This window comes from Neocloeon triangulifer, unplaced genomic scaffold (assembly GCF_031216515.1).
Source record: "Neocloeon triangulifer isolate White Clay Creek 2 clone unplaced genomic scaffold, ASM3121651v1 ptg000013l, whole genome shotgun sequence".
Classification (NCBI taxonomy): Eukaryota; Metazoa; Arthropoda; class Insecta; order Ephemeroptera; family Baetidae; genus Neocloeon; species Neocloeon triangulifer.
The window spans coordinates 6,668,487-6,681,950 of NW_026775555.1; the positions used below are offsets into that span (position 1 = coordinate 6,668,487).

General features: G+C 40.3%; 1 protein-coding gene across 2 annotated transcripts; it reads left to right on the forward strand.

The window, feature by feature from the left end:
- The first annotated feature begins 1,789 nt into the window (after positions 1-1,789).
- Positions 1,790-13,464, forward strand: LOC132198932 (zwei Ig domain protein zig-8-like). Of its 2 annotated transcripts, XM_059623263.1 has the most exons (7): positions 1,790-2,134; positions 5,413-5,570; positions 5,739-5,949; positions 7,331-7,458; positions 8,525-8,693; positions 9,051-9,619; positions 11,016-13,464. In XM_059623263.1, exons 1-6 carry the CDS (start codon positions 2,077-2,079, stop codon positions 9,149-9,151), a joined length of 825 nt encoding a protein of 274 aa, XP_059479246.1. In that variant the 5' UTR covers positions 1,790-2,076; the 3' UTR covers positions 9,152-9,619; positions 11,016-13,464. The 2 variants fall into 2 exon arrangements, with proteins under 2 accessions (XP_059479246.1, XP_059479247.1); XM_059623264.1 differs by lacking the exon at positions 11,016-13,464 and having other exon boundaries at positions 9,027-9,138.

Below are 13,464 nucleotides of genomic sequence, written 5' to 3' on the forward strand. Positions count from 1 at the left end.
GAATTATATAAATTTTCAAATTTGTTGAAGTAATTAAGGAGGCCATTTTTTTGTAAGAAAATATATTAAATATTAAAAACTAAATAATAATGAACAAAAACCCAAGTCAATCGAAACTCACAGCGGCGGATGGGGTCTTTTTGATCTCGAAGGTTTAAAGGTGGTGCCGCTTTGTCCAACAATTCCTCTCTTTTCAAAAAATTGTTTTCAACAATTGAATGTAAACAATGAAATGAAACAATTTGGACAAATATAAGCAACAATAATAATGAAAATATAAAAAAAATGCTTCTGATATTAAAAATCTGGAATTAAAATAAATCCTCAAAAGCCAATTCGAGACAAGAAATTATTCAGCACCCTTGTAAAATACCTAATTATAGTTCGGTCTATATTTGCATTGATTTAATCTTTTGAAATTTATTCATTACAAAAATGAAAAAGTGAATTTTTGTAACTTATGCTCAGCCGTCTTTAAAAGCATTTTATTGACCTAAATCTTGAATACATTGCACGCAAAGGGCCAAAGTCACCTTGATAAAAATTAGTTATGATTTTTTAATGCTATAATCTCTTGCGATTAGCAGTTTTTGGGCGCAGTGGTTTTTGGAATAAAATATGCGTTATCCAGCGATGCGGATTAAACACTTTTAGCAAAGCGAATGTTTTTATTCGCTTTTTGACAGATATTAATAGACCCTGCGGACTTTATTTTTTGTCTCTTGAAAAAGACCAGATTATCGTGATTTTTAATTTTTTTATGTACCCTGATATTCTCATTTAATGTTTGTACGTTTGCTTTTTTGCGCTTTTCGGTATTTTTTCCTAGTCTCATGACCAAACTGGCTAAGCTGTTTTTGTTTACCAGCTTATATAATACAAAAAAGTCAACGAGTTATGTCATATTATAAATATTAACAAATGCCTATACTAATCCTCCGCAAGATTTGAACTTTGGTCAAGTGAAGATGAAAATGCTGACCTTTACGCAAAAATTTCTCGATTCGTATAACGATTTCAATTTATTTTAATGGGTTGCTGACTTGGTGCAATCAATCGATGGACGTGGTGAGAATTTATAGCTTTTCGAAGCCACACGCGCTATCCTCCGCTCACACTTTGGATTCGGGCCTGGCGTATAAAATATGATCGAGCTCGGATTCAGTCTCGGCGGCGAAAATTATATATCTATATATATTATTTATTTATGCGCGGCGGAATAGATATAAGTCCCCAAAGGACGGTGTCGTTGCCAACGCGTTGGGACCGTAATATTAAGCGCTATTTGGTTTAGATTTATTTAATAAAGTTTTTGGTGCGCTCCTGCTCCACTCGTATCAGCGTGAGCCATCTAATCTCCATCTGGATTGTTAAGTTTGGCGCTGCCTAGGCTTTCAAGAGGAAAAAAGCAGCTCCTCATCCCTCACATAAAGGAGTACACGCGCGCCGCACACACGCACGCACATTCACATATTACGTCGATATCTCGGGGCATTTACCACTGTTGAATAACTTCCAGGGCCAGGCCACGCCCTCTTATCGGAAACCTTTTTGGGTCTCGCTCCCTCGGTTAAACGGCGCATAAGGGGGAAAAAGAAAGAAAGATGCACGGCCGCATTGTTCTTGGGGCAAACGAGGAAAAAATGCAAAAATGTCTGCCGGGGGCTTAATTGAAAACGAATGACAAATCAAAAAATTGAGCGATCCGGCTCTCTCTCCTCGCGCGTTGGCGTTGGCGAGTGTGGGGAGTCGAGGGTTAGTTAAGGGGTTAGAAGAAGAGAGAGAACGAGCGCTCCCCAGCAGCCAGCAGGATGGCTTTGCGCAGGACGGACGCCGCTGCACCCGGCGCAATTGAGCTAGTCGGCCGCCAGCCCGTCTGAAGAGCACATCGATTTGGTCCGCGCCCGCCCGCCGACCGAGGAGGAGGCAGTGGCCCCACAAACAGGCAAAACAAAAAAAACAGGGCCGCTTCTTTTTTCTTCTTCGCAGAGTGACGTTTCGTGTCAAACGTCGGGAAGTGATGCGCCAAGAGCGGCCTAAGTAATCCGTCGATTCGTACCTACGTGGAAAACGACCATGGTGCTCAAGCTGCTTTTTGCCAACCTCCTGCTTTTTGCCCTCGTCCTGTGCTCAGGTACGTACGAAAATAATCGCCCCCACGCCCTCGCTCTCTTCCGCTTGATTATAACGCGTGTGTGACTCGCCTCCAATTTCGATAATGGAACAAGCGAGAGAACTGACACGCGTAAATGAAATTAATATCAATTAGCGCGCCGGAGCTCTCTCGCTCGATTGCTTTTAGGCGGCAGTTGGAATAATAATTTCTTGAGCACACCTTTGTCTGAAACGAAAATTAGTGATTTGTGACAGTTTTGCTCGCTCACGTCAGCAAGAAATTATACCGGCCGTGAATTTAGTGATATTTTCCTGTTTGCGTTTTAATGCTTCTAAACACGGACCATTAAATTTTCCTATTTCCGTACGTTGGGCTCATCGGATGTACTCCCCGGGTAAGTCTATGGGAAGCGACCGGAGCCTAGGAGAGCGAGCTCGAAATTTTGAGGTGGGAGAGAGGGCATTCAATTCATTCTCTGTTAGTTGTGCAACACATATTCACCTCATTCAAAGCTGCGCACTTCTGTGGCGAGGGGACGTGCTGCTTTCCAATCGCATCTGCTCCACACCCTATAAACTTTTTGTGGGCGCCCAAGCGCCTCTCCTTCACTCTCGAAAAAAATAATAATATACAGTCGCTCACTTTATGGAATTGAAATCGCAACTAGGCCGTAAAAATACTGGAAAAAACACTCGAGTTGCTGCAAGATGAACGGCGCTGAGCGTTTTATGGGCGCGAGCGGAAAAATCTGCTCGGGATGATGTACAACATGGAGGAAGCTTATTTGTCGCAGGTATACAAATGCGCCAAATAACCGGTTCGTCATGTCCTCTCTGGTGTATAATATATTGGACCGAATCCAGAATCGCACAGCCTTTTGATAAACTCTGCTGAAAATTTGATTATTTCCATCTCGAAATACCAATAAATATGAACGCGCAATCACAGATATAAAAATGTATACGCTCCGTGGAAATTTGCCAACTTCCTGCTCCGCTTTTTGCCGCTGCGGTTGATTATAATCATTATTATGCATGTAAATTCATTTAGGGAGAATTTCAGCTCCTTTTGGCTAATGTTCACCGCGAGAAACAGATTTTCGGATTTCTACAGCGTCACACGCAACCCGCACGACACAAAAATTTAATAATAAGTTAGGAATTTCTTTAAAAAAGTTTTTTCTCCCCTGTAAAAATTTTGGAATTTACATTAGCTCCTCATAAAATACCAAGAAACTTTTTTCAGTTGTGTTCGTTTGTAAGATTTGATTAGCAAATTCCTTGTATCTTCCTCATTCTCGGAAGGAACTAAAACTAATTTTACTCACCCGCCTAATTAATTGGAAGGGAAATTCAACCTGCCTTCATAGAAACGACGATGAAACTAGTCGAAGAAGTAATTACTTAAATTCCGCTTATCGAGTTGCGTTAATTAAACAAATTCATCTTAAATATGATGGCAATTAATCAAACGTTATTCTCGACTTTGTCTTTATATTGCTCGAGGCGCTAACTTTGCTGTTGAATCACCTTGATTGTTGCTGTGCTGACTCTTTGCAAACTTCCAGAGGAGAACGATTGTTCCTCTTTTTACTTGGTATAAAATCGTGACATTTAAAGTTCCATCAAACTGACGCCTCCGGTGTAACTCAAGACTTTGTCTGGTGCGTTCTAATTAGCGACAAGTTGACGGTAATTGGCTTTGCTTTACACACGCTCTCGGTTTTTGTCGCCGGCGCGTCGCAGGGAATTTGCACAAGCATTAGATATTAATAAAATTTGCACACACTCGCTCGCGTGTATCCAGAATACCGGAGTGTGCTGTGCAGTTACTCCTTTATGTGCTGATCTCCATGCACGATAACTTTTGATATTGATTATTTATTGCTCGAGCTATAGGGGTGCACACGCGTGACATACATGGCAATGCAGCGGCGGGAGAAAGAGAGATTTCTTAATTTGAATTTATACATATTCTCTCTGATCGATCGAGATGCGAGCGTATATAAATATAAATCGCGCGTGATGTGATACTCGGCGCGACCTTTGGCCTTTTTGGTCTCTCTCTTCACGAGGGAGAGGCAAAAAAATTGATTTTCCACTTGTATACACATGTAAATATTTAAATGCATTTCAGGAGCGTGAAGGTCTATTGTAAACAAACACCCGGCCTGCCGAGAGAGATGGAGAGAGAAAGCATCAAAAACTTTGCGCGCGTAACACTCTGTAAACATCCCACGCAAGCCGGGCGAAATCCGTATAATCCACTATCATCTAAATCAAACTTGATTTTGTTGACTAATAGCCCTATTTGCGGCTGGGCCCACATCTGCTTTCCGAACAACGATAGAACTCAATTTTCGGCGGCAAAATGTCGCCCCGAATCCGCTCTTTTTATCACTCAATTTCTGTCAAGTGCATTGCATAGCCCGCGCGCGCGAGCAGCGAGTGGCGGTGTGTAGCGTGAGGCGCTCCTTGAACGCGAGATCAATACCTTCCTTCTCCACTCGCTTTCAAGGCTCATGTACCTCGTTCCTCGGTGGCGAAGCGCCGACGCTCCTATGCATGAAAAACATTGTTTTAATTGCGTTAAAAAAGGGAACGCTGCCGCCGACTCGGTATAAGCGCGGCCGAGGTCTCGCCCTACATAGTAAAATTGCATGACCGTTTCTAATCAAAATTTAATCCACCTTATCGCGCCGTTAGGAATAAAAACGGACCTGCACACAAACTTACACACACACTTGAGAAGATGAATTTCATTTCTCTCTGTTCTTAAAAAGCGGGCGGCTGGGGAGTCGTTCGTTAAGTATTCCGTCTGTTGTCGGCGCCGTTTGTGTGCAGCAGACAACTGAAGTGTGTATAGCTTAATAAAAAGGCCCTCTCTCTCTCTCATCAGAAGTACGTTCAGGCAAACGACTGCGAGGCTTTTTCGTACCTTTGCCTTCTTTTTATGTGATGGTCGGCATTTCTCAAACGTCAGGCCCGCTCTCACTTAGCAGCCGCGCCACGCGCCCTGGCCGGCTCGGCCGAATAACAAGTCTTTTAATTATAAGGCCTGCCCTGAATTGGTTATGCTTTAACACAAAAATCGCTGGCAGCGTTTGCATAGCAAACATTTCTCATTTGCCTAACTCGGCCGGCTTTTAAGCTTTTTGTTCCCTCCGAGAGAAACAAGCAAATATAAGAGATTTAAAAACTTTGCTTTTGGCTTCCAGGCTTCCCCACTTTAATCCTGAAATAACAAACCCGTTCGCACAATATATATATTAATTAGCGCGCAAATTAATTTTCCAGGCTCGACTAGTTTCGACGAAGACACGGACCTGGACGATATTCCGCCCCCGGAGCCGACGGGCCCGTACTTTGAAACGTCGGCCTCGAAAAACGTGACGGCCCTGGTGGGAAAGACGGCGTACCTCAACTGCAGGGTGCGGCATTTAGGGAACAGGACGGTAAGTGACGATGAATAATGCAGCGATAATTCATGAATTGTTTATGAATGACCGGATTGACGTCCGATCGATCTCGGCTCCCGGCGGAGAAAACAAAAAAGCTCAGCATAAACCGGCGGCGTGTGACAAGCGATTTATTAAACCCGCCGAATTCAATTTTGGCTTCAGGTGTCGTGGATCAGGCACCGCGACCTCCACTTGCTCACCGTCAACCGATACACGTACACGAGCGACCAGCGCTTCCAGTCCATCCACTCGCCACACCTCGAGGACTGGATGCTTCAAATCAGGTACCCGCAGCGCCGCGACTCGGGCATGTACGAGTGCCAGGTCAGCACGACGCCGCCGATAGGACACTCGATGCACCTCTCCGTAGTTGGTGAGTGCACAATTTTTTACCCACTCGCATGTGTATAGTTCAAGACTCTTCAGAAAACGGGCTGTGCTGCAACGGAGAGAAAATTTTATAAGAGAATAAATTTTTAACCCAATTATAGAATCGTAAAAATAAAATTTGAAATCGTAAAGACAAGAAGTATTCCTCTTTTGCTTGATACAAATAACTACTTTGATTTGAAAATAAACTTCATTTTTAATTTAACTCTATATTCAAGCCACTTTTGATAATTTCCTCATTCTTTTAAATTTATAAACAAAATGCCTAACGAGATAAAATACTCATTAATCGTTCCAATCTTTTAACATTCTTCATTCTGATATTAAAATCCGGAAATCGCGTCAGAAATGCATTCAAATTTAATATTCATTGTGGATGTTCTACCTTTGAAATAGTAAATATGCAATCTCAGCTACACAGGTGCCCAGCAGGTTGCATACTTTTTAATTTTTCTGTTTATCTTATGAACCTGTAAGATGGATCTTGTTTTTAAATTAAATTAATTTAAAAAAGAAAACTAATTATAAAAAGTATAATATTGAATCTTAAATAAAATAATCAGAGATACATCTATGTAATTCTAGTTTTTATTAAGTTGAAAGTGTCCAAAGTGAGGTGACAGTGTAATTTATAATATTCATTCGGTTATTCCTCAAAGTGTTAATATCAGACTTTACTATTTTTGTGTTTTTTTTTCTTTTTTTTTTTTTTGCTAGAGGAACATATTTTTTTTTAAACACCTCAGCAAAATATACAATAAAGACCTTCAATTCAATTGCTGAACGTTGCAATAACTGCTTTGAGTAAAAAAAAAGACAATAGCTCAGAGTTAATTTTGTAATTTAAAAATTATATTACGGTTTTAAAGTATTTTTTGCGTTATTTGAAAGGGACTAATAAATTTAATAACCTAATTAATCTTGAGTGCCAACTTCTTCACTCAAACATAATTACTGCACTTTAATTATCATTAGAGCCGTTTCTGCTTCAAGGTATGTTTTTGTGAATAAATGAAAAGTGACAAGATTTGAGAACGGAACCAATCCGCAGGGAAAAATTCAAACCATCACGTTGATTAAAATCAGCCGGAGCTCCTCTTTCTCTCTCTCTCTGCACATTACACAGCCCGAATTTCAGAGAGCCTTGGCACTATTTAGCATGGCGATGGGCTACATTCCGTGGTGCACGACGACCGCGCGTCGAAAATTGGACGGAGCGCGCGAGGGGGATTTTTGATGGCGTTGCAGATTCGTTTTGTTGCCTGCACGAATGGAGCCGGGCCACTTTATATATCAATTACTGTTCATCTACTCTCTATACTAGGCCGCCTTTAACGATGCCGTCAATTAATTTGTGCCCGCAGAGCCGATTACAACGATCCTTGGTGGCCCAGATATGTACATCAACAAGGGTTCGACCATCAACTTGACATGCATAATCAAAAACAGCCCCGAACCGCCGGCAGCCATCTACTGGACCCACAATAACGAGGTACGTCTGCGATGATCACATCTGCTTGAATTCTGCAGTGGGCAAGTGTCAATTGTCCTCCGGTGCTTTTAAAACGAAACACGCGCGCATTTTGCTGCGCTGATTAAAATTTCAACTCGGTTAATGACTGAGGCTCGCCTGTGTTGTGCTCAACACGGTCCCCGACCAACAACACACATGCATTTCCAAGTGCGCCCTCCAATTTCAGCGCCTTTCTTTGCCTCGCTCTCCCACCATCATGCAGCTTCAAAGCAGGTTCAGCTTTGTTGGACGTTGAATGCGCTGCTGTTGTCCTCCAGCTCCCGAGAGTTGAATCAATAAAACGTTATTTTACGCCCTTTTTATTTTATTATATGTGCAGCACGTCAGTGAGCACCGCTCTGCTGCTGTGTGTATAAAAATTACACGGCACTTATCGTGGATGGCAACCTTCTTGGTTTGAAAAATCCCTTTAGGCACATACTGAGATAGCACGAAGCCCGCCGTAACGGTCAGCGTGATCCCTATTTATGTTTGGGTCACCACGTAAATTTCGGATAAATTGACCCTCAAAGATATGGAGTCGATTTTAACGTAATGAGGTTTGAAAAATGTTGGACTTTTTTATGAACTATTCTTTGCGGAGTATTGATAATTTTACAATTCTCAAAAGTTAGTTTGATTACTTCAATCTATTCATTCACAAGTCGGCTTCCTCTTTCAAAACATATAAAAAATATTCAGTAATTCTTCAAAGGACTTTCCTTGACAATAAGAACTTGCAACCCGGAAAGATCCTGAAAAGGCTCCCGTGTTCCACGTAAAATAATAAGCGTCTTTCAAATCTCCGCATAATTATATAATCATGATGACGTTTTGAATAAAATGGAACATCAAAAAGGGAGCATTTGAATGCCTAATCATTTGCTAAAATCTGCTCATCCATGTTGGAATTTCAAATTTTCTTTTGATACAATTTTTTTTTTTTATCGTGGAATTATTAATTAGCGCAGTTCAAATGTGCCTCGTTGTGTGTTATTTGGAGCGAGAGTGATGTCTAACAAAACCAAATGTGTTCTGATTCCAGGAGATAAATTACGACTCGCCCCGGGGCGGTGTCAGCGTAATCACCGAGAAAGGTGACATTACCACAAGTTACCTGCTGATTCAGCGCGCCAAAGCCCCCGACTCTGGCAGATACGCGTGTAACCCGACCAACGCCAACCAAAAGATAGTCTCGGTCCATGTTCTCAACGGTTAGCCACCGATTTTACCTTTTCTGTTGCAAACGCTGCAGTTTTTAGCGAGTGCGATGCAAATGAAAACGCTTCTATCTGTTGGTTTTTTTCTATTTTTTTCTTTCTTTTATCACATTATTATTCTCGCTTGAGTAGCATAGTGGAAATAAAAAGAGTAGACTCGACACTTTTTAACCTATTATATTTTTACCGCATTATTTTATCTATAAGTTTTTATAGTTTCCTTTTTTTGTTACTTTCATCTCACACTCCAGGTCATAAATAATTGTCGTTTTGTCCTCTCACGAACAACCATTTCGTTAGTTCACACAGTTTGTCCAAACGTTACAGGGTCCTTCTTATGACAATTTTCAGGGGAGCAGCCAGCGGCGATGCAGCACGGCGGACAGTTACGACTCGAGTATCCATTAAGCGCCTGTCTGCTGAGCGTGATTGTCGTAGTGCTCGGCTCTTGAGTGTCACTTACGTGAATGGACTAAGAAAAAGGCCCCCCCAGATTGACATTTTTGAGTGAGAGCGCAGTTTGCTGAGTTAGTCAAAACGTGTCGTCGTACGCTTTGCCAGTCAACATTCGTATATATAAACCTTTGAAGTGTGCAGCGCGTGCGAGAGACAAAGGAAAACTGCTGTTCGGACACACAAGAATATTATGGACGATTGTTACACACGAGATTTAGAACTATATAAAAGCATAAATTATGAGCAGAAAGACGGAGAATCGCCATTTTCTATTATTGTGATTGACTGTTAACGTCTTGTGGACGGTGCTTTTTGACACAACGCTTTCGACGAGGAACGTTCCCGGCCCGACTCGAATTTTGTATCCAAAAAACTTCCCACAAGGTGTGATCGGCGCCCCAGCACGCGAAAGCACCAACCCCGCGACCTCTCCTGCGCTGCCAGAAGACGAAATAGTTTCGCAGGTGGGTTCTTCTCATTTATCTATAAAGAAAATTAATTTAATTTACTCTGGTTGATACAAAAAAGGAAGAAAAAAATTAATTTAAAAAAAAAATCAAAGAAAAATTTTTGGTCCAGGGGAATTTATTTGTTAAATTTGAATATTTAAAATATTCTTTGATAAATTTTATTTTGTATTGTTGTTTTTAAATTTTGCTCGTGACATACAATCGCAGCATATAATCGTTATTATTTTGAAAATAAATATTAATTTTCGAATACAATTTTTTTCACTTAAAATTCTGAATTCAAAATTGCCAACCAATAATTAAACAATTTTAACTTGTTAAAAAAGAGCTTTTAAAAATCGATGGATTTTAGAATGGAATACTTTACGCAGGCCATGTTTTAGGCATTCCACTTTGTATCGCACGCCGTCCACTTTAAAGGATAATGGGGATCAAAAAGGGTTAAAAACCTCGTAAAATTACACGCAGCAGCCATTTACCTCGGCGGGCGTTCGTTTTCCGCGACGCGATATTTATCAACTCATGTACAGATTAAGTGCATAAGCTAATAGCGCTTAATTAATAATCTGTTTGCTCTCCCTCGCCGCGTTCATTACATTGCGAAATGGAGCTCGTGCTTATTGAAGCGTCCGAACGATCTCCATATTAATTTGTTTGAGGTTTTTTCCCCTCGGTCGGCGCGGCCAAGGCAGCAACAAATGAAGAGAGTACGCAACTCGCAAAACACAGAAATAAAATTTAATATAGCTCCACGTTGTGAAACTTTATGAATTGGCAAGTTCTTATTAAAAATTCTTTGTTATATAACGATATCACTTTTTTTTTGCTGTTGAATTTTTATTATTAATTTTTCCGCAATATCGCAAAGAACGTATTTTGAAAAAGCTACTTCGCAATAAATTCATAGTAGACAGGAATGATTAATTGCAAATTCACACTAAGTCAACATCAGTAAGCATACCTTGAGCCTCTTGGGTATCAAGAAAATTCCAAAGGGAATAAGTAAGTTTGAAATGAGTAAACTGAAGTGCTTTTATGGGATTGTGTATGAAGAATAATTAAGCTTTCAACTTAAAATATGAGTTTGTAAATGAAATAAAAAATTTAAATTTCCAAATTTTCTCTTTTTTTAATTGATTTTAATTTTTAATAATTTGGACTGTTCTGTCTAATGAAACAATAAATTGCTTTTTATGTCAAAATCTAAAATTTTGTTATCTAAAATGCACAAGTTTCATCCAAAACGTTTTTGAATTCAGAAATAAGAATATAAATTCTGCTGGTCTAACGATCGGATTCTCATTTATTACAGACCCAAAGCTTTTATTTAATAGAACCTCGCCCTTTATCCTTCTATTTTAAGGTTTAATTATTATCTCGCTTGTTACAGGTGGAATTCTGGTTGTGAACGGACGACCGTGCATGTATATCAGAGACAAAGGCGCACCCCCAACGAATCCCCTCCCGCCGGCGGCTGGCTTTTAGCGGATCAAACGATTAGAGGAATGCACCTGGCCGAGTTTGGAAAGAGCGAGATCACCTGTTCGCTTTCGCATGAGAAAAGACCGACTCGCCCCGCGCTTTTAAATATATATCCGCCCCCCAAATCGGACAACTTTTAACGCGTTTTTATTGCTTATTCGATTTTATTACAATAGAATCGAGATTCGAGAATTAGACGCTTTTCGGCAGTTTTCATTTCAAACGTTTCAATCAATCGTACAAAAGTCACAATAATAAACAGAAATCAAAGATCAAAAAAGGTATATAATATAAATTAAAGATATATATGATTCAATAAAGTGAAATCTCGCGTCCGTTTTATCTGGTGAAAAGAAGCAAAAACTTTTCTGCGATTGTGCAGCGCAGAGAAGTGCTACTTCTTCCTCCTCTCTTATCTTCAATTTCTATTAAACGTGCTCGAGTTGCTCAGAGAACGGGACTTTCCGCCACTATGGCCTGGGACAAAAGATCTCGTGCTAAAAGAAGTGTCATCTTACGCGGACCACCTTTTGGGATCGATTGTGACATGCCTCGGATGGACCGCACCACCGGCAGATCTGGTTGCGAGAGACGTCTCGTTTTATCGGTGTTTAACGATGATTGTATTTGAAATGACTCAGCAGCACCCAATACACACCACCCCAACAACCCATCCCGGAGATCAAGACGAGAGGAATTTATTATTATGGATCTGACTCTGCAGAAATTCACCACTTGGGCGGAAATGTTTGCAACTCTCTCAATCAAATTCGGATCAACGCCCGAGAGTGCAAAGTTGTTTAATTCCGAGCGCGATTATTTCTCTTGAAATGAATGGCAGCGTGAATTCAGTTTCGCTGCTGTAATGACATTTTCCCCCAAATGTATATATAAATCGCGCGCGCGTATCTCCCTTCGACATCAATCAGCAATAACTTTTGATTGATACGTTATTACACCGGCCAACGCGAATTCAACTCTCACATATTGTTGCAGGACTAAACTAACCCCCAGTGCTCGACGTACCGAGTGCGATCTACCCGGACATAGCCGGAAACTTTACCGCCCGTCTCTGCTCTAAACGTTTAAGTGTTCATTTTGAATCGCAGCAATTTATTCTTTCCTTGGAAACTTTTAATAGAAACGTCTAAATGTTATACACATTCATTGGGAAAGTTGTTTTATATAAAACTGCAGAGAAATTCGTCCCGATTTCGTTTTTCGTATAATTCGAGCTTATCACAAATTCTAAAATGTATATCCGTAGAGATTTCCGTCGATGTGTCCTCTTGGTGTGCAAACTATTTTAGCTCCTTTACGCGCAAGCTTGGAAATGGTGGTTCAATTTGCCTATCAGCAGCTGGCCGTCTAGACTTGTTAATTGCAGTCGATACTTGCTCAAGGACGCTCACAATAAATCACCTGTTCTTGGAAATAAGTATCAAAATTCTGAATGAGCACTTTTAAAACAATAAAATCATTTAATTTTATTAGAATTGTGTGGGAAAATAATTGTTACTTGAGGTAATTTTATTCCAAGAAAGGAAACACTCTTCTTACATTCTTAATTTAAAAAAGAAAATTTCTAGAGGTTTTTATATAATTTGGAAGCAAAAGTTTTTTAAATTAAAAAAAAATTAATATTAATTTAATAACGAAAATTTATGAAAAGCTAATCGTGATGCTAAATAAGTATTTAAGTCAAAGAATAAATCAATTACAATAGATTTTATGTATTGTTTTGAATTTATTTGCTACTTTTTGTTATGAATTTAGGATTTTGTATTCAAATGCAACGCAATTTATTTCACTTCCCCCCCAGAAAATTTAAATTTACAAATGCGGGAATCGTTTAAAAGGCGGTCAGATGCTTAAACAAACACAATTAACAATTCAAAGCTTTCGGCGTTAAAAGGACTTTTGGACCAGTGAGGGTGCCGATTCCACTAACCCGTGCCTGCTATAAATAGATTATGCGCTCAAAGTAAAACAAATTAAAAAAGCGTTTCATCGATTGCGCGAGAAGAAGCTCCCGGAGACCGTTTTTGCACGGCAGCGCACCTTCGCAACTCGCGGAGATGAATAAAATATATATCATGTGCATGTTTCAGAGGCTCCGGCGAGCGAAAAAATTAGAAATCTAGCGCATTTCTCTGTGGTGTAATAAACACTTCCCAGGGGACACGAGAAAAGCGGAATTGTGCTGAGAAAACGCGGAGAGCAAAGCCCGCGCGCCGAGGGACCGCGTGCGAAAGGGGGAAGCGCGCTTTACAACAATTAAACAATTGTATAAACGTCCCATTATGTAGCAGTTTTGCAGGGTGCGCTTCCTTTTTTGCGCTTCCTTCCCGGAGCGA